This window comes from Ambystoma mexicanum, chromosome 1p (assembly GCF_040938575.1).
Source record: "Ambystoma mexicanum isolate Mex_15411 chromosome 1p, UKY_AmexF1_1, whole genome shotgun sequence".
Taxonomy (NCBI): domain Eukaryota; kingdom Metazoa; phylum Chordata; class Amphibia; order Caudata; family Ambystomatidae; genus Ambystoma; species Ambystoma mexicanum.
In genome coordinates, this window is record NC_090921.1 from 1,431,178,243 (window position 1) to 1,431,200,316 (window position 22,074).

The following is a 22,074-nucleotide window of genomic DNA, read 5'->3' on the forward strand; positions in this document are numbered from 1 at the left end:
ACACAACACAAACTTTTCTGGATTAACAATCTTTTCCACATACCCTCCTTTCATAGGGTAGAATCAGAGGCTTTAGAAAATGCCAGGCTCTAGACTTTTCCTAGGTGCGACCACCCTGACCCTTTTTCCCCCTCTCTTTATTGTCTTGCTCTCACTTTTCCTGATACCTTTTTGTTTCTTTCAGACGGTTCTTGCACCCTTTTCTTCTACTTTCCTTTCCATGCACACGTGCACCCTCTTTTCTGCTTTCCTCTTTAGCGTGCGTGTGGCACCTGTCTTTACCTTTTCTTGTGCCCCTCTCTCATTATGGGCCACTCACACATTTGTGCTTCTTTCCACTTTCTCTCGCTTTTCTCTCCAACCAGTCTTTTACTTCCCTTCCGATCCAATGTGCTTTTCTTACTTTCTGCTTTTCTTCTGCTTTCAGCAAGGCTCTTAGCCTTTTCCGCTTTCTGATTTTTATCCGTGCTTTCACCCTTTATGCTTTTTGCTTTGTTCTTGCTCTCCACTGTGCTTTCAGCCTTTTCGCTTTCGACTTCACTCTGGCTCTCTGCTGCCCTTTCAGCCTTTTTGTTTTCTGCTTTGCTCTTACTTTCAACTTTTGCACTTTCCTTTCTTTCCAATTCTGTGCGGCTTTTCCTGTCTGTGCCTTTCTTCTGCACGCTCTCATCTAAACGCACGCTCCAAGGTTTCTCTCAAACTCTCCGTGAAACTCACCGGGCAGCGTTTTATTGAGAGGTGGTTCCTCCAGGCGATACAGGGTTGAGGTCAGAGTCTCACCACCTTCCCCTCAGGGACCCCTGGGGTGGCAATGGCCCCAAGGGAACGAGCACTTTCCTGGACCTGGCCTCAGAATGCAGGCTGCGCTTATCCAGCCCCCTGGAGGCATGGCTCCCTCGCCACGCTGCAGCCCCTATTCCACACCGGGATGGCATCTCTATACGCCACCTTCCTCCTGCCTGCAGCTCCTGCTTCTCTCTGCTTCTGGGCCCCATCGGTCCGGATTGAATCCCCAGCTTGCTAATTGCTCTGTGAATGACTACCCTTTTTATAACTGAACACAGTCAAGTGGAGTCAGGTGTGAATGGTTACTTACAAATGCCTGACTCTGCCTGACAGTGATTTTCTCTAAAGTAAGTTTCCCTTACTTCCCCCATGTTACTCCTATGGGTAATCTTTACTGATATTAGTGGCCTCCTCCTCGTCTCAGTATTTCTTGAAAATGGTGTGGGGGAGATGAGATGAGATTTTAAATACCCCACAAAAGCTGAGGGAGAGTAGGGTAGGGTGTTTTCAGGATTGAGAAAATACAATGTCTCTACCTTGTGTATCCTCCTCCAATTCCCCATGACCCGAAAATCCCCCATGACCCTCCAATAAGGTGATCCTTCTCTTGCTTGTCCACTCTTAGCGTCGGGATCCAAATGTGATGGCCCTTCCCTGGCCACCTGAAAGAAAATCCTGAGGGAGTGGGTGGGAGAATAATGTCAGGTTTCCCACACAGACCACCTCTTATTCGTTGTATTGTTCTGTATTTGTTTTGTGTTTGCACTTTGATGCCACGGGTTTAAGGTACTATACAAATAAATACAATAAAAAAATAAAAGAGGTGTCAGAAGGTGTTTGTATTTGTTTGAAAACTCCTGACAAAGTTACAATGAAAGTTTTGGTTCACTATTTTACCAACTTAATCTGAGTCTTTTAAACCAAAATGTGGTTGGGCAACAGTGAAAATGTTCAGAATAACAGCCTTCTGGATTTGTCTTCAATCTGAGGTAGCATTCCTTAATAGGGTACTGCTGGTAGGAAGTGTGGGGTGTAGACTTTCATTTGAACATTTATGTTTTCTATGGATATATAACATTTGTATCCTTTACCAGCCACCCTGCCCGCATATCTTAATATTGGCCCTCCTACTCTTTGCCACACTCGGTAAGGCCTTCTTACTTCCATATCAATCCTGCCCATTTAGCCCTTTTTGTTCGATGAATATTTTATTTTGCTTTCTATCCAACTAAAATGTACAGAACAAGGATGTAACTAATTATAATGAGAAGCGTGGATTCTGGAGGGAAACACAGAATAAGTCAATTAAGCTTTGCCTTCTGATCCCAGTAAACATGTGCATAGCAACAAGCAGGAAACCTTAAAGGAGCTGCTTAATTACCTGCCCCCTCTAGGGACCGTCTGAGGTATAGACATTGTGGCAATAGAGCGGGAATAGTTGGCAAATTACTAGCAGCCTTTACCCCAACTTGTTTTCCCTATCTGTCACACTCTGCATCCAATGCTACACATATATCAAGGCACCATTTTATATTGTCACACTCCCAGATTCTGTCTGCGTTGTTTCTCAGGGTCCATCGTGACTGCTCCTAAAGCTCAGCTGCAATCTTCATATCAATACGATGCATCAACAACAGATTTATTTGGGATCGATCAAGAGGGAAGAGGGCCCTTAGCCCTGTCACTGTGTCTGCATCTGTCGGGGATGCCTTTATGTTTCCTCAGGGTGACTTATTTGGGACATAGAGGACATTATATGTGTCTTAAGCTTATCTCTTAATGCTCACAATGTTTTATGATGCTTGCAATGTCCTGCAGGTCTTTTAATAGTTTGGGGTGTTTTTTTCCTGTGGCTAATATAAGACTTCCATCCTTATACTCCGAGTGACACCCACTCTAAAATGTGTACCATGGACTTGGTTTTGGAGCAAACTCACTGTTTTCAGGCGATTCAACACTTTGTTCCACCCTTCAAAGTAGTATTGCTCCATGAGTGCACCCTACGTCGCTCTGTGTTCCAATATTAGTTTGTCCTTTGCCTGTTCTCTGTGATACTATGCCCCTTTTTCATGTTTGGTACCTAAACTGCACCCTAGTAACATGTTCATTTTGACATCAAACTGACGTTACCTCTCTTACCACTTAACACAGCACAGATTTGACATGTGTGCACTGATGTGGGTCACCACACAAACTCATGTTACAGGCCCCCCAACACAGTCATTACGATCTAACATACCTTACCATATATTGACCAGATACACAACATAGATATACAGTCAGGCCACGTTCCAATGGGTTATGCACCAAAAACATCTACCATATTTCCCCAGGGCACAGCAGCCATTTCCTTTGATCTTCATGCATCAACACACCAGTAGAGCACTCTTGCTGCATCTAGCCCAACCCATTGCCCAAAGCAAAAAAAACATATTTTTTCAGCAATTGTGCTGTTTGCATAATTAGAAATGGAGCAAACAGACGCTGCTCCATAACATAACACATACAGTGCAAATGGCGGCACATGGGCCAAACCTTCGGCCCTTTAATTGCTGGAGGAAACTGATGTTGTACTAACCTTGGTCTTATATTCACAGGCGCATTAATTACTTTATGCTGCAATGATTTCAAAAAGGAAATTTAGGAAAGACAACGAAAATAGAAAGCTTGGTAACAGGCTCGGACTGACCTATAAGGCAATAGGCAAAACAAAAGAGGTGATGGCTGGAAGGTTTGGAGTGAATCCCAACCTCGGGCAGTGCTCTCGGCAACCCCCCAAACCATCATTCTCCTGCCTGCCAAGCCATTACAGAAGGGGAGGGCCCTCAGTAACATGTATGCCGTTGATTGTCCTCCATTTCACTTGCATGGGTGTTAAGGCAATTCAGTTCTGTGATAGAAGATATATGGACTTAAGTGCCTCAGGAAAAGTCAAAATGAAAGATGGCCAGTCTGGCGGTACCAAAACGTGAAATAGCGATATTTGTGTTTTACTTTGAATAGTTGGCCTTGTAGTATCTGAAAATTAAGTATAGGCTGTCAGTTTCTGTTATTCGGCTCTAATTTACTTTTTGTCGTGGAGGACCATGACGCCACCAGTTGCTAAAACACCAATAGGGAAAAAAATATATATATAAATAAATACAAGCATCTGTTGCAGGCTGCAGAGAGTGGAAGAGAAAGGCCAACTTCCTCGCCCCTGAAATGAGTCATGCCCCCACGTTTTGAACTTTTTGCAATCCGTCTATCTGCTTTCTGGAAGGTCAGAGTAGAATCTGTCAGCATGATGCTGTGCCAAATTCGTCAGGCCGGCTATTAATACAGCAGGAAGAGAAATGTATGAAAATGTGCGTTTTCCCTCAGCAAATTGTAAATCCCTTCATCTTCGCGCTCACAGTGACAGTGTGTCAGGGACCCGACTTTAAATGGTGATCACGGCCTCGAGAGCACAGAAACGTACCACCAAGGTCGGCATTCAACAGAACAACAATAAGGATGTCAAGGGCTCTGTATAGCGCTTCCTGCCCTATTTCTAAGGCTTCTAAGCAAAGTTGTCATTGGTGTTTTTATCAACTACAGAAAGATAAAGGACTGTGTTGGCCTTATTTGGTTTCCAACTTGTGTCCAGCCCGCTGCTATAAGCACTTTCTTGTAGCCGCTGATAAACGTACATGTTTTACTTACTCAAAAACAGACATTGCCAACCTTGAAAAGGTCAAATGAGATAAGGGTGGAGGTGAGGACATGGATTCAGAAATACATGTAAAATTGCGTGGTCTAAAATCCATAGACTTATATAACTATTACACAGAAATGTACGGCTTAATACTCGTGGCTATCCACATAGCCGTGTGTACAACAGCAACCAATCAACTAATGTGATATGATAATGCCCCTACATACGCCTGGCTGCAGGCTGTATACCCGCAGGTATAGCAACACTCAGAAGAGTTGTTTGTTTCGTACCCTCTTCTGATTGGGAAAATGGTGGAAATAAATGCTTTACTGAACTCCCCAGCCCTCACCAAGTGTCCCCAACATCTCTGCCTGCTCCCCTGGTTCCCTGATGGCCTCCTCACCTCCCCTGTCCTCTCCCATTCCCTCTACAACACTGGTCATTTCTATGACTCAGTTTCGACCCAAATGTCAGATAGCCGTGGCTATGCAATCCTCCAAAATACACAATGTACCATTGGCCTGTATATAGCCGCGTTTGCACGTGCACCTGTGGATAGCCGTTACTATGCATGTCATGCAGTGATTGGCTCTGTCGTAGCCAATGCAACGCACTCCAGTCATTGCTATGATTAAACATGTGTACGGTTCGCCCAATCACATCACTTGTAAAGTAGCCACGGCTATTATATTTAAAAAAGAAATGTATTTTTACATATGATTTGATATGATGTGATATGATAAGTCATTTATTACGTGCCTGAACACAAGTGTTTCAAAGCACGACAAGACAAGGAAGGGAAGACAAAAACAATCATTCAGATCACGCAAGTGCAGGAGTGGGGTGAGGAGAAGTGCCGGAATTCATAAGTGCTATCAGGGAGGTGGCTCATAAGTGCAGATATTCAGGGAACTGTAGGGTTGCAGATACAGTCCCTAAGTGGTTTGGAGGCCCAGAGGCAGTACAAGAGCAACTGGCCATGCAGGAGCCTGGTCCCATAGGTTCAGTGGGTGGCCAAGTAACCAGAATGCGCAGCAGACAGGGACATCAGCAACAGAGAGGGAGAGATAAAGCGGATGCAAAAAGGAAGGTCTTCAGTTTCTTCCTGAACCTCAGGTGGTCCTGCTCAAGTTTGAGAGAGGCTGAGAGGCTGTTCCAGCGTGAGGCCCCAGCCAAGGACAGAGATCTACCCCCCACTATGTGCCTGGAGAAACGTCTGACCTTCAGAGAGCTGGAGGTGGATGATCGGGGGGCTCGAGAAGGAAGATGCTTGGGAAGAGAACATTGGATGTAGTGCGGCCACCGGCCCCAGAAAGACTTGTTGACAAGTAAGAGGGTCTTGAACTTGATCCTTGAAGCCACAGGGAGCTAGGGTGAGGTTTCAGGGCTGGAGAGATATGATCCCTGGGCTTGAGGCCAACGACAAGTCTTGCAGTCCTGTTCTGGATTAGTTGTAGAGGGTGAAGGGTAGAGGTAGGCAGATTTGGAAAGAGGATGTTGCAGTAGTCCAGCCTAGAGAGGACCAGGACTCTGGAGACAGTGAACCTCTGGGGAAAGTGAGAAATGGAAGAATACTTCTGGGGAGGTGCAGCTGATAGTGTGACTTCTTAGAGACGTCAGAGATGGGAGGAGAGAAGGCGGGGGTGGAGTTGAAGATGACACCAAGGTTCTTAGCCTCACAGGAAAGTGCAGGTAGGGGGCTAAGTGTTGCCGGCCAGAGTGAGAGAGGTAAGGCAGAAGCAGGTGTCCCAATGAGGAGGATATCAGTCTTACTGGCATTAAGGCAGAGATCGTTGGAAGCACACCATTCCTGAATTGCGGACAGACAGACAGGTATGATAGAAGGAGCAGAGGAGGCTGAGGGGAGCCTGAAGGAGAGCGGGGTGTCATCTGCATAACACTGAAAGCTAGAACAAAAGGCAGACATGCTATGGGCCAGAGGTGCCAGGTAATGGTTGAAGAGCTGGGAGAGAGGTTAAACCTCTCCCGGCTCTTCACCAGGGGAGGTGATGGCCTCCTCACCTCCCCTGTTCTCTCCCATTTCCTCTACAACACTGGTCATTTCTATGACTCAGTTTTGACCCGTGGGAAGCACCACGTGCAGAGAGAGAGATAGAAGAAGGGAAAGACCCAAATTGGAAATGGGAGGGTCGATCAGAGAGAAAGGAGGTCAAGCAGACTAGGGCCTGACCAGAGATGTCCAGGTTGTCACAGACACGATTGAGCAGGATGGCGTGGTTGACTGTGTCAAAAGCAGAGGATAGATAAAGGAGAATGATGACACAAGGAAGGTTAGAGTCTAGATTAGAGAGCCACTCTTCGCAGGTTTTCAGGAGAGCAGTTTCTGCGCTTCAGGCTGCTCGGAAGCCAGACTGGTGGTCATGGAGGCAACCAACAGATGCAGTATGTAGATTAAGCTGGGAGATGGCCAGCTTTTGCAGGATTTAGCCCAGGAAACGAGTGATGGAGATCAGGCGATAGTTTGCCGGAGAGGAAAGATCAGCAGAGGGCTTCTTAAGGAGGGGGAGCACAATGGAGGGCTTAAGGGGTGAGAGGACGGTTCCAGTGGCAAAAGAGTGATTGCAGAAATCAGCCGAGGCTAGAGCAAAGGTGTAGATGTGGTCCTTCATGGTTCTGGAGGAGCAGGGGAGCACCTGCTTCGATGAGACTTTCATAGATCGAACTTGTCTAGAAACCTCGTCAGGAGTGAACATGGAAAAGGAGGAGAAAGGAAGAGGAGATCGGCCGGAGAGGGGCCTGGAATAGTAGAGGGAGAGGTGGTAGATGAAGAGGAGAGAGTGGACAGGATGTCCTGAGGTTTAGTGATGAAATGAGATGTCAGAGCCTTGCAGAGGGCCTAAGAGGGAACAGGAGAGGTGGGGACTGCAGCAGGATTGGCCAGCTCCTTGCAGATTTTGAAAAGTTTGGCTGAGTTGTTAGAGCCACTGAGATGTGTGGTTGAATGCATACTCTCTTCTTATAAAGAACAGAGAGTCTGTATTTCCTTTGGAGTAGGCAGCAGGCCAGTTTGTCAGAGGATGTGCCTGATGCCCTCCACTTCCTCTCATCCACCCTACACTTGTGCTTAAGGGTGGCGAGGTCATAATCATACCAAGAGTTACACTTGGATGCAGGCTTCAAACGGATCCTCATGACAGGGGTAAGGACATCCAGAGTGTTAGAGATTGGGAGATGAAGGTGGGAGAGGGCTAGGTCAGAGTGTGAGTCTGCCAAAGGTGTAGGAGGAGGAGAGAAAGTAGAGGCAAAAGCCTCCACTGACACAAAATTCATGGGCCAGATGACCGAGAAGGTGGGTGGCAGTGCTGGCTCAGCTTAGCCTGAGGGGCAGAGAGCGACAGGTGAGAGGAGAGAAGAAAGGGGTCAGTCCAAGAGAGAGGGGGGAGGTCTGACAAGATCACATCATCCAACGTGTGCCCTGGAGAGAGAGTCAGGCCAGAGGGAAGAATAGAGAAAGAGAGTTGCAGAGGTTGAAAAAGAAACCAGAGGAGGGGCTAAAAGCATCCAAGTGGATGTTGAGGTCTCCGATGAGATGTTGAGAGGTAGCGGCAAGGAGGGAGGAGGTGAGGTCAGCCCACTTGGAGAGGAAGAGTGTGACCTGGCCTGGAGGCCTGTAGATAGTGCCCACACTGAGAGAGCGCCTAGGAGAGATAGAGAGCCTGCAGACCAGGCATTCGAAGGAGGAGTAGGCCTGCCCAGGAATGGCAGAAGAAGGTATCCACTACGGGAAGATCAGGGCTACTTCCCCTCCAGGACAGTTGGGTCTGGGCTCAGTGAGGATCTTGTAGCCAACAGGAAGTAGAGTGTCAAAATCTGTGACAGAGCAGTCCGTGAACCAAGTCTCAGTGAGACCGAGTACATCCAAATCAAGCTCTTTGAGGAGACAGCAAATGTCCAAGGAGTATTTGACAGCTGAGCGAGAGTTAAGAGTAGCGACATGGAGCAGATTGCCACATTTGCAAGACTTCTGTGTAGAGGAACATGGAAGAACAGTGCAGAAACATGAATACATTCTGTAGCAGTATAGTGGGTGGGTACTGGTCACGGGGGAAGGCTGTGTAAAGGTAGAAAAGGTGTGGGTAGAGGGTATGGATGAGGAAGGACATGGTGGGGATATGATGGTGGCACAAAAGATGTAAGCTGAATAAGATGGTGGGAGTAGTCAGATTTAGGTAAAATGGGAGAGAATAAAGAGGGAGGGAGTATGGTGGGTTGCTGGGTAGAGAGGGTGGGGGGACGTTGGGTGGATGTAGAGAAGGTGGGATACGGTAGATGCACGGAGGTAGAGACACTAGCCATGGCCACAGTGATATATGCAAAATGATTATGTCATAATTTGCACTTTTCAGTCTGTAAAAAAAGGAACTATAATTACTACACAATTTATGAAATACAATTAGTTACAGTTGTACATATATATATACATATAAATATATATATATCCAGTAAAAAAACATTGTTAACGGGACATTATGGTTAAGTTGCCCTACTAAAAACCTGTGAAATTCAGTAAAAATAACTTTGTTAACGGGACGTTATGGCTAAGATGCCCTACTAAAAACCTGTGAAATTCAGTAAAAAAAACGTTAATGGGAGGTTATGGTTCCAAGTAAAACCGAAAAACCCTTGAAATTCACCAGTTATGGTAAGCTAAGCAACCATAACTCGCGCCACCACTTTTCACTGCTAACACTGACACCCATGACATCAAAGATGACATCAGAAATGTCATTGATGACATCACATGTCTGGCTCCCCCTTTTTTTCCTTTACTAACATATCTAGGCCACATGGTTTTCTTCAGTAACAGTCAGGAATTAAAAATATACAAGGTACTATATTTGTAGACTTATCCTTCAAGTATGTTCTTACAGTAATTCCCTTAAGGTCCAGTCAAATCATGTGATACATATGCATAGGGTAAGTATCACCTTTGAAACAGACCAATCATTTCTCTGCATAAAGATTATCAGTTAGGTTATGAACACTTACTGCTACTACCGCTGTTTTTCCTTACTTCAATTTGTGTGTATATACTCATATTTGTATGTGATGATGTCGCTTTGTGTTGTGTCTATAATAATGCCATTATGTAGTAAGTGGTTTTCATTACCTACTTATCACATGTTTCACAGTAGCCAAAACTCTAATAAGAAAACAGTTAACAATGCACTGTTCAACATGGCAAGCTTATGAATATTGCACCTTCTTTATGTATGCTGCACACAATGCCTATATTTCTACATGAGTACCTTAGTATACTACATATAACTTCATAATAGAATGTTACGTATATCAACACATTGCTTAATGCACTAATTAGCACTTGATATTTATTCCAATGATCCTTGACACTTTTTGGTCAACATTATTATAAGAATACCTTCTACAGAGTTTTCATTCAAAGTAAATGTACACGTGATGTCATCAGTGATGTCATCAATGACATTTCTGATGTCATCTTTGATGTCCTGGATGTTAGTGTTAGCAGTACACAGTGGTGGCGTGAGTTATGGTTGCTTAGTTTACCATAACTGGCAAATTTCAAGGGTTTTTCAGGTTTACTTGGAAACATAACGTCCCGTTAACAACGTTTTTTTTACTAAATTTCATAGGTTTTTAGTAGGGCAACTTAGCCATAACGTCCCGTTCACAACGTTTTTTTTACTGAATTTCACAGGTTTTTAGTAGGGCAACTTAACCATAACGTCCCGTTAACAACGTTTTTTTACTGAATTTCATAGCTTTTTAGTAGAGCAACTTAATCATAGCATCCCTTTAACAAAGTTATTTTGCTGAATATACACATTCATCATGTGAAATTGGGAGATAATTACTAGGATTCCCTTACTTTGTGTACATGTAACATAGAGCATCCTGAACCTCCTTCGCTAATTGTATTTGCAGGCCATGGACTGAGCGTCTGTCCGCGGACGGGCGCGGACGAGAGCAACACTACCCAAACAGTCAGGGGGTATTTGAAATTGTTCTATCATGCCATATAAAAACTGCACAAGGTTGAAAAGCAGCACATAAACACATTATAAGTAGTAATAAATAACCATTGGAACCTACACGTCTCACACATAACCCATCCATATAAATACCATGTGTAATGAAATGGATTATACCATACCAAAAAAAGATATGCCTCCAACGTAATTACCTCACAGAAACTATACAGCTACGAGCGATAGTAGACGAACACAACCAAACTAATACAAATTACAAGGAACTAGTAAGTGAAGTTCATTTTTTGTGTATGTTGGTACACTTTTTGTATGAGGAGCAGAACAATTAATGTATTTCTGTTGTTTTCACACAGAAATGTGCAGTACTTTGGACTGGCTGGAGGAGAATTTTCCGCATGGCGAAATGTCGGAAGATAGTGATAATAATGGTACACACTTCTCTGCATAAGCAAATTAATAGTCAGTACTTTATGGATACTTAACATATATATATATATATATTCTTAACAGACCAGGTAAAAAATGAATAAAGTCCACCAAAAGACACAGTACAAGACACCTTGAAACGCATAGAAGGCAAAGTGGACATGCTAAAAGAGAATTTTAACGGGTTAAGGCAATTGGTGGAGGACCACGTCAAAGGAAAAATAAGATACCACTGTCCCCCTTCTCCATTTCCCAGTGAACTATCCCCAAACCCTGAAGAACAACATAAACGTTTCGACGAAACTTCCATCCCTTCATCCCCTCACAACGAGCCTGTAGAAACCCCTAATTCCCCTATATTTGTTTCAGTGTCTGTTTCCCCCTCTCTCTCTTAATTGTTGTATATGTGTTTAATAAAAAAAGTTATGTTACTTTTAATGGAATTGTGTGCAGCAATTTTTTTTATTTTAAAAAGAGTTAAAATATCCGCAGACAGAGCGCCTGTTCTGCCTGTCCGTAATTAATAACATATGAATGTCCTAAGGGCAATACACCTACCCGTACCATTTACAACCAAGATGGAACTGTTCTTAGAACACACCAGGTGGCCGGGATGTCCGTAAATGAACAAAAGAGGAGTGGCCTAAAGACACTATACCTGTCTGTACCGTCCGCAGCGAAGATGGAACTGTCCGTAAAACAGGCGCGGTGTCCGGCATGTCCATAGTCAAACAAAATGGAGGTGTCCTAAGGACACTATACCTGGCTGTACAGTGAGGAGAACATCTAGGCACATGCGCAACACACCCGTAAGTCCTGCGAACATCACGCCTGTCCGTAACTGTCCTTCTCACTTGTGTCGCACTTTTAATTAGTTTCAGGACCCGAACACTGTCCGTAGAAATCCCGCGCGCATGCGCACAACTGTTCCTGGCATTTGCTGTCCTGCGGGCACCCATTTCCTTCGCGGATGTGTTCACGACGTCATCATGTGACCGCACCCACGCTGAGCATGTGCCCTAATTTGAGCACTTTGTCTGCTTCCGCAACATTTCAAAAGAATGTATGCAAACAAGCCAATTTATTTTACAATACAAAATCACCATTTCACATGTCCCATACAATAGCCCTAGCTTTCCACATAATGTTTGGAATTTTTTCAACGCTTTTGAGTGATCGATATGTTTGCGAGGCACACCCCTCCACTCCTATAAAAGGCCACACCCCCGAGCTCATCTTCATTGTGCTTCTGGCAATTGTAGATTGAGTTTTGCTGCCTTTAGTGCTCTAGTGGAGATTATCTCACCAACCCTAATGGCATCCATGGCTGCTGTTGTTACATCAGCCTCAGCACCACCCCCAAACCCTCCACCGCCACCACCTCCCCAAAGGCCTGCAGAGAGAAATATGTGTGAGGATGTACAGAGCGAGGAAGAAGAGGATGAAGAGAATGAGGTGGGGGAAGTCCCTACTATCACCACTCGCCGGGAGTCGTGGGTGTGGCAGTTGTTTACCATTTTTGGTAACCTACCAAAAGCACGTGCGAACCTGGTCACCTGAAAAAAGTGCAATTTGGTGCTGAGTTGTGGGAGACCTGGTGCGTACAGCTTTGGTACGACAACCATGAAGCGACACCTAACTTCGTTCCATGGTGCGGACATTCGCAAAGTGGTATCATGTAAAGAACGTAGTAGATTGAGTTCCTCCACAGCATCCTCCGCGTCCGATCCTCTCTCCACAAGAGACACTCCAGTGGGAGAGCGCATCCCTCCAGCTGCCTCACAGGCCATTCACGATGCTGTTGACCCTTACCTTTCGAAGGTCACAATATTGTGTATGTACTGCAATGCAGTACTCTGCAGGGGGGAGAGTCTTCGAAGTGCTTTTGAAAGTACGGTCAAGCAGCACCAGAGGAACTACTACCTACCTAAATAAGGCCCACCCTACATCTTTCTCCCTACACCCACCCTTTCTCATCCCCGTGGTTGGTGTCCCTTCCTTACCCTCCTTTCCCCTCCTCTCCTAGTGTGTCTTGTGTAAAAAATTCAAAAAAATATAAAGCAACAAACATTTTAAAAAAAGGCTCTTTTAAGAGCTGCCTTTCTTAGTTTAAAAAAGTAACTATCAAGTAAACGGTGTAGGCCTCCGTGCATTTTTTTAAAAAGTCCGCGGACAGTCCTAGGACAGGCAAAATTTTGGGGTGCAACCGTAGCAAAACCAATGCACTTTTCTCTGGGAGTAAGTGGTGGCTCTGAAAAGAGCCTTTTGGTGGTGTTGTGTGTGTTTGAAAAACTTAGATTCCTCAACATGTAATGCAAAATAGGTGACTATAATGGCAAAAAAGGTTGCAATGCATTTTGTACATTGCGAAGAAAAATCTGATTGCCAGCAAATGTAAGATGGACTCTGCGAAAAATGAATGTGCTACGAAACATAATATTTTCATTGTGGAAAGAGGACATGCCACCATCTCTTAGAAAGGCACAAACAGCCTTATTGACATTGCGCCTCGCTTTCTCCATTTGTGGACCATATAAAGAAGAACGTAGACACGTTTGTCTTTGTGCAATACGTGAAAAAATTACGTGGCAATTTGGAAACATGTCCATGACCTTCTCAAGTCCTTCCTTCATTGCAAATTGCAAAGAAATTCCAGACACATGCCCTAAACTGTTTCCTCCACAATGAATGATAATTATATCAGGATGACGCTCTGTCTCTAAAGTAGCAGAGAGAGCTACCAAGTCCATCCACTTCATTCCACGCACTCCATGCCAGTGCACTTCCACATGAGGGAATCCAAGATCTGCAGATATACCACAACGTTCTGATTGCACCTTCAACCAATGTATCCATGAGTCTCCCAAAATCCAGATAATCTTTTTTCGAGCACACACAGCCATAGCTGTCTGTTCTCCTCTCAGGGAAAAGACGTTCTCACTAAATCTCTCCGTTCACAACACACCCACTGAACTTTACTGACCAATCCCTAGCTCCGCTCATTCTCATTTGCATGCCTCTTCACCCCAGAATCCCTGTATGTAGTATGCGCTGCCTGCAGACTACCGCCATGTCCGCGGACATGTTGAGGACCTGAGCGTGACGACTATACATTTAAATAGTGTTCCCCTTTTACCATTTAAGGTGGGCTCTGAAAAGAGCCATTTTTTTTGTTTTATTTTTGCGGATGCCTGACAGACACCTGTTTTTTTGTAATGTTTTTTTCTTCTTAGTTTACTCCTACAATCATTACATAACCTTCTCCAAAGCAAGCCTTACATTCCAAAAGAACATGGCATTTCCCAAAAATGATAAAGAAACACCATCTGCTTCAAAATAAGCCACATTACTGGAAACAATGTTCTCATGGCTGCAGAAAAAACATACCAGCTCTTAACATGAAAGCATGCATGCCGTGATTGATTGCATACCTAGCAATACTTTGATCAGGACAAAAAACAGAACTGTTGTCCCATTTTGTTCGAGGGAGTAAGCCAGAAAAAATTACTTTAGCAGTTGGAAAGATGTTGATGACTGCTTGAACCAACTGTTCCAAATCTCCCAACAAAGTAGGTGAACTCACATAGCCCGAATGGAAAGCACCATAGTGCAAAACTACCACATGGGGAACTGTTCATCCGACACATCTCTCTGCAAACTTGGAGAATTGCCTCTACATTGCAATCCGTCGCAGCACTCCACACCACCTCCACTCCTCGTACATCGAAATTGTTTGCCACATGCCAACATTCAGAATAGTGCTGTAAACCATGGACAAAAATATCTCCGAGCACCAACACCCTGACTGTCTCCACCTCTGCCATCTTCACTACACACACTCTCTTTCTATGCAAATGAACAATGGCAACATCTGATTGGCTGATCCCTACAGTCCCCTTTCCATACTGGATTTACTGGGACACCCCGTATGTGGAACCCCCTACCCACGGACAAGCGCAGTGTCCATGCGGCACGTAATTCTTAGCCAGCCCTTCTACCATTTCCACATCAGTCACGAATCCATTCCCTCATTGGACACAGCTAAGCAGTCATACAACCATCCACCAATCACATCCAAGATCTCTACATCTAACTCCGTCATCAAAGTTCTGCACTTCAAATGTACTGTTGATCACTCTGAATACAAGTCTCATATCATTGCAAAGCACCTACTACAAAAAGTATTGTGCAAATTTCGAGGATTTCTACTTACAGCTCCATGCATATCTACATGCATGATTACAAAGTACAGGTATGCATATTTTATTCAGAGTACATGTACAACTCTTATGAATCCATATAAAAAAGTAATGCCACTAAATCTGCATAGCCAATACATACATGCCAACGCTCCCGCTTTAAGCGTTAGACTACCGATTTGTCATTGAAAAATAGCACTACTTCTTACTATCTCCCACATAATCTATACATATGTGCCAAGCCTCCAGATTTAGGCGCGAAACTCAATTTTTCATTAAAAAATTTCCCAATTTTTTACTGTATTCCGCCTAAATGAATGCTACTTCCAATGCGATCGTACGAGAAAAATAAACTTACCCGATTGCTGTGGTGACATCTCCCTATCGGGTGCTCCCGATTTTTCACATTCCTACTCATAATATGAAAGTATTCAAATTTTTCCCATCTACTATAATAACCTATCACTTCCAAACCTCTCTGCTATCTGCAACACAGCTGCAAAAAAACAAGGGAATTTCATGAACTTAAAATTGTACTCATTTGCGAAGCAGGTTCATCTAACCTAAAGGCTGCACATATTCAAATGAAATGCACGCATACACTGTGTCGAGTCATCAAACAAGAATACTTCCACAAAAGCTGAAAAATGAACGTGTACAATAACATGAGTGCTATAAACACACAAAATTACTAACTTCTTCCTTTTACAATTGCAGTAAAAAACACTCTCCTGAAAATCAACAACATCTATACTACAAACAACATAACAAACAGCCGCAGGGCCATCATGCCTTAAAATGGAGAGCCACAACCATGGCTATCCCCCTCCCCATCAAGGAGTAGATTTGTGCTATGGAGGGAGTTGTTTCCAGTCACCTACCAGTAAAATCAAGTGCGAAAAATACAAGTACCAGAATCCTCGGAGTCAATTAACTTGCCACACCTGAAAAATAAATGCAGACACGCCTGAAAAAGCAAAGAAACTCAGCCTCCCTGAAGATTGATGCAGTCAAGAAAACGTGCGTTTGGAGGAGAATCTAATGACTGGTAACAGAGAGCCTGCCTTACCAACTTTTAAACATTGTTCCAGGAGTCCTGGCCTCAAAGGCAGCAGCAGCAGGGCCATCATGCCTTAAAACGGAGAGCCACAACCATGGCTTTCCCCCTCCCGCCATCAAGGGGTAGAATTGTGCTATGGAGGGAGTTGTTTCCAGTCACCTGCCAGTAAAATCAAGTGCAAAAAATACAAGTACCAGAATCCTCAAAGTCAATTAACTTGCCACACCTGAAAAAGAAATGCAGATACGCCTGAAACAGCAAAGAAACTCAGCCTCCCCTGAAGATTGATGGAGTCATGGAAACGTGCGTTTGGAGGAGACGCTAATGACTGGTAACAGAGAGCCTGCCTTACCAACTTTTAAACATTGTTCCAGGAGTCCCGGGCTCAAAGGCAGCAGCAGCAGGGCCATCATGCCTTACAACGGAGAGCCACGACCATGTCTTTCCCCCTCCCCCTCAACAAGGGGTAGATTTTTGCCATGGAGGGAGTTGTTTCCAGTCACCTGCCAGTAAAATCAAGTACAAAAAATACAAGTAACAGAATCCTTAGAGTCAATTAACTTGCCACACCTGAAAAAGAAATGCAGACACGCCTGAAACAGCAAAGAAACTCAGCCTCCCTGAAGATTGATGTAGTCATGGAAATGTGCTTTTGGGGAAGCTAATGACTGGTAACAGAGCGCCCGCCTTACCAACTTTTAAACATTGTTCCAGGAGTCCCGGGCTCAAAGGCAGCAGCAGCAGGGCCATCATGCCTTACAATGGAGATCCACAACCATGGCTTTCCCCCTCCCCCCCAACAAGGGGTAAATTTGTGCTATGGAGGGAGTTGTTTCCTGTCACCTGCCAGTAAAAACAAGTGCGAAAAATACAAGTACCAGAATCCTCAGAGTCAATCTGAAAAAGAAATGCAGACACGCCTGAAACAGCATAGAAACTCAACCTCCCTGTAGATAGATGTAGTCATGGAAATGTGCTTTTGGAGAAGCTAATGACTGGTAACAGAGCACCTGCCTTACCATCTTTTAAACATTGTTCCTGGAGTCCCGGGCTCAAAGGCAGCAGCAGCAGGGCCATCATGCCTTACAACAGAGAGCCACGACCATGGCTTTCCCCCACCCGCCATCAAGGGGTAGAATTGTGCTATGGAGGGAGTTGTTTCCAGTCACCTGCCAGTAAAATCAAGTGCCAAAAATACAAGTACCAGAATCCTCAGAGTCAGTTATCTTACCACACCTGAAAAAGAAATGCAGACACGCCTGAAACTGTCAAGGAGTTCCCCCCTTCTCACCTGGATCCGTTCCTTGTTGGGGTCCTTGGTCGCTGTCTTCTTGCGGATGGACCTGGCTTTTACTAGGGCTGCTCAAGTCTCCTCCGACTCCAGGTTGCATTCACTTCCGGGATCGTAGAATCCAGGAATCCAGGAGTCTTGTATAGACCGACTTGCACAGGAATCCAGGAAACAGGAAAAAGGAAAGGGCTAGAAAAGGAAGGGAACGAGGACAAGGAAACAAAGCTGTGAACTAGGTGCACACGTCTGGTAGCCACTTGTGATAGCATTGAGACGTGCGGAGCCGCGGAAGGCGTGGTCTATAAATAGAATAGGCTATGTCCAGCGCATGGAGCCGAAAGAGGTGTTTACGCTGGACGGCCATGTTGGGAGTACTATGGAGTGCAAGCCCCGTTGAGACAGGGACCAGGAAGTCAAAAAGGGGCGTGCTCTGCGGTTCATGACAGCATGCCTCCTCCGAAGACCCCTTCCTCCAGGTTTGCCCGGGTGTATGAGGTAAAATCTCCTAGTAGTCGTGGAGCCTTGATATTTGATATAGGCTGCCAGGTCCTTTCACTAGGAGGATATCCTTTCCATTCTAACAGGTATTGAAGCTGTCCCCGTCTGTACCTGGAATCACAGATCTGAGATACCTCATATTCCAATTGATTATCAACCATTACTGGAGGGGGTCTGCAGGGTTTCCGGGAGGAAGGAATGTAGGGTTTCAATAGAGATGTATGAAAAACTGGATGAATTATTTTCCCAAGAGTCTGGTTGTTTAATCTGGTATGAGACAGGATTTATGAGTTCTGTGATGGGAAATGGACCATAGTAACGGGGGGCCAATTTGTTTGGCCGTAGATGTCGGGGTAGTAATTTTGAGGACAACCAGACTTGATCACCAATTGCATAGCAAGGTCCTGGTCTTCTCTTGGAGTCTGCATACCTCTTGGTCTGTGTTCTGGCCTTCTCTAAGTAGTCCTTGGCCTCCTGGTGTATGTTGACGAGTGTTTCAATCCAGGAGTCCACAGTAGGCACCGGTGTAGAGTGAGGGAGAACTGAAGGCAAGATAGAGGGATGGAAGCCATGACTACAATAAAAGGGGCTGGTCTTAAGTGCTGAATGGTCAGAGTTGTTATATGCGAATTCAGCTACGGGTATCAGGAGAGACCAGTCGTCCTGAACCTTGGTGGCGAAACATCGAAGATATTGTTCCAGGGTCTGATTGACACGTTCTGTGGCTCCGTTGGTTTGAGGGTGATATCCCGAAGAGAGGACACATTGAATTCCTAGAATTTGACAGAGATGTTTCCAGAATTATGAGATGTATTGAGGTCCTCGATCGGATATGATTTTGGAAGGGAGTCCATGTAAACGGAATATGTGTTCCAAGAAGATTCCTGCCAGTTCAGAGGAGGAGGGTAATTTAAGCAGGGGCGTAAAATGAGCCATATGAGTGAACAAGTCAATGGTAACCATGATGGTAGTGTATCCTCTGGAAGGTGGTAATTCCACGATGAAGTCTGTAGCGATAATCTGTCAAGGTCTTGTTGGCAATGTAGGTTGTATTAGAAGACCCGCAGGTATCTTGTTATCATGTTTATTTTGGTTACAGACGACACAGGCTTGGATGTATCGCCGTACATCAAACTTCATTTTAGGCCACCAAAACTGTCTTTGTATAAGACGGAGGGTATTGGTGATGCCGCGATGTCCCAAGTGGAGAGTGTCATGACAGAGGTTTATCAATCTTTGCTGTAACTTCTGTGTGGAATGACCAATGCATTGTCTTTGAAAAAATACCCATCCTTAGTCCTTAGATTCCATAGAATTCTTTTGACGTATCCTTCCACAAATCAGAGGATTGAGTCTGAGCTCGAATTTCATCCAGGAAGTTAACTGCTTGAGCTACAAAGATTGTGTGGGAAAACATCTTAGGATATGCCTTGTCTTCAATGGGTTCGTAGTCAGGACGTCGAGATAAGGCGTCAGCGATTACAGTTTGTGATCCAGGAACATGAGTGATATGGAACTGGTACTGGGCGAAGAAATAGGCCCAGCGTGCCTGACGACTATTCCTACACTCCATTGATTGTAGAATCTGGAGATTTCGATGGTCTGTACAGACCTGGACTGGATATTTCGCTCCCAGAAGTAGGTGTCGCCACTCAGCGAAGGCTTGACGGATGGTCAACAGTTCCTTTTCCAGGACGGAGTAGTGCGTTTCACTGGGAGTCAGTGTTCGTGAAAGATAAGCAATGGGGTGTTCTAGCTTATCTTCTAGCTCTTGTTTCAAGACTGCTCCTATTGCGTAATTAGAGAGATCCGTTTCCACTAGAAAGGTCCTGCTTGTGTCGGTTTGGGCCAAGACTGGCGCTTGTGTAAAGGCTGTCTTCAAACGTTGGAAAGCCATTTCTTGTGATGTAGACCAGTTGAAGGGAGTGTCCTTCAGGAGGGCTACGATCGGTTGTACTATCTCAGAAAAGGTGGAGATAAACTTTTGATAGAAGTTAGCAAGCCCTAGGAAGGATTGTACCTGTATCACGGAGGAGGGAGTAGGCCAGGCCAGGATGGCCTTTACCTTTGAAGAATCCATACTGATTCCCTCTGGACAGAGGATAAATCCTAGGTAGTGAACAGAGGTGACGTGAAACAGGCATTTTTCGGGTTTGGCTAAGAGTTTATGTTCTCGGAGTCTCTGTAATACAGCCTTCACGTGCTCTTCGTGCTTTAGAGGGTCCTTGGGGAAGATCAATATGTCATCCAGATAGACAATGACGAAAAGAAACAACATGTCCGAGATCACCCTATCCATGAAACGTTCAAATATTGCCGGGGCATTAGCTAATCCAAATGGCATGACTAGATATTCATAGTGGCCAAAGGGTGTTCTGAAGGCGGTTTTCCATTCATCACCTTCTCGGATACGAATCAGATGATAGGCACCGCGGAGGTCCAACTTGGTGAATATTAACGCACCTCTCACGGCTTCCAGGATGTCTGGTATCAAGGGTAGAGGGTACCGGTCTTTGAGAGTACACTGATTTAGGCCGCGTTAATCGAGACAGGGTCTGAGCTCTTTGGTGTCCTTCTTGGGAACAAAAAATAACAAAGCAGCAGCTGGAGATTTTGAAGGCCTTATGGTGCCATTTTCGAGATTAGTATCCAGGTAATCTCTCAGAGCCTTTTTCTCAGGTACAGAAAGGATGAACATTCTGCCGAAGAGAATCACTGCTGAGGGTTCTGTATCTATTGCGCAGACTTCAGGTCTGTGTGGGGGTAAGGCCTGGACAATGGCAGTCGAAAACACATCAGCGTATCCTTGATAGGCCTCAGGAACTTCTATGACATTAAACACCATGAGCGGTGTCTGTTGGTCTCTAGGCGATTCCTTTTGGGATGTTGACGCGGGTTCCAGGAACAGGCAGTGTGACATACAAAATTCCGAGCCTAGGAACAATGATCCCGCTGTCCAGTTTATGTAAGGGTTATGTTTTAGTAACCAGGGCATACCCAATACCATGGGGTAAGGGGCCGATTTAATGATATCAAACCTAATCAGCTCTTGATGGTGATTTATTGAGAGCTGAATTTCTTTGGTCTGCAGGCTTATGGGTCCTGAACTGAGAGGTCTTCCATCAATGTCCTCCACCGGTTGCATGGTACCTCGTGTTTCATAAGGAATCTAGTGGGCCGCAACCCAGTCTTGATCGATGAAGATCTCCATAGCTCCATGGTCTACCAAGGCCAAAATGGGATAGGTCTTGCTCTTGGAGGGTGATAGAAATGCCTGGAGAATGATCAGTTTGTTTTGTCCAGGAGAGTTCAAGGATGGAATTGACGTGGAGCAAACATCTCTCTCCCGAAGCTCTGCTCCATCTAGGATCGGGAGCTGGCATTTCCCGAACGCTGAGGAGGCGCTAGCGGACAATCCCTAACCAAATGTTTGTCCGAAGCACAATACATACACAAGCCTGTATGGATCCTTCTCATCCTTTCTTGCGGGGATATGAGTCCACGAAATGCTCCGATCTGCATGGGTTCTGATTCAGAGGCTGAACTTGGGTTATTATCTGTCTTGACTGTGCTCTCAAAGGACATCTTGGTTGGATTCCCCTTAGACTTCTTCTTTTCAGCCTTCCTTTCCTGTATGCGGAAGTCAATCTGCATAGCAAGGTCCATTAGTGCATGGAATGAGTTTGGTTGAGCTACTCTGGCCAAATCATCCTTTATCTCATCATTCAATCCTCTCCTAAACATGGTGGAGCTTGCCTCAGAGGACCAATCGGCTTCCTTGGCTAATTGTTTAAATCGCGTCACATAAGTGAGCATATCCTGGGTACCCTGTTGAAAGTCTAACAAGCGTTCCTGTGCAGTATAGACCTGTTCAGGACGGTCAACCATGTTCCTTAATGCCTGTATGAAGCCATCATAGTCATCCAGGAGCGCATCCCCAGTGTTAACGAAGGGAGTAGCCCAAGTCAAGGAGTTGCCAGATAGGTGGGATATAATGAATCCTACCTTGGCGAGTAGAAAAGTAATAGGGCTTGAACAGAAAATGGACTAGGCATGAATCCAAAAATCCGCTAAGGGTTTTTGTAGAACCGCCGTATTTATCGACAATGCCGCCCAAGAGGACCCCTTCTTTAGTGGCAGAATCCCTG

General features: G+C 45.0%; 1 protein-coding gene across 1 annotated transcript; it reads right to left on the reverse strand.

The window, feature by feature from the left end:
- Positions 1 to 278: 278 nt before the first annotated feature.
- On the reverse strand, positions 279 to 21,814 carry LOC138559677 (uncharacterized protein DDB_G0280579-like). Its single transcript, XM_069642738.1, has 2 exons — positions 21,379 to 21,814; positions 279 to 670 (listed from the first exon to the last, which is right to left on the reverse strand). Exons 1-2 carry the CDS (start codon positions 21,812 to 21,814, stop codon positions 279 to 281), a joined length of 828 nt encoding a protein of 275 aa, XP_069498839.1.
- Positions 21,815 to 22,074: the final 260 nt, after the last annotated feature.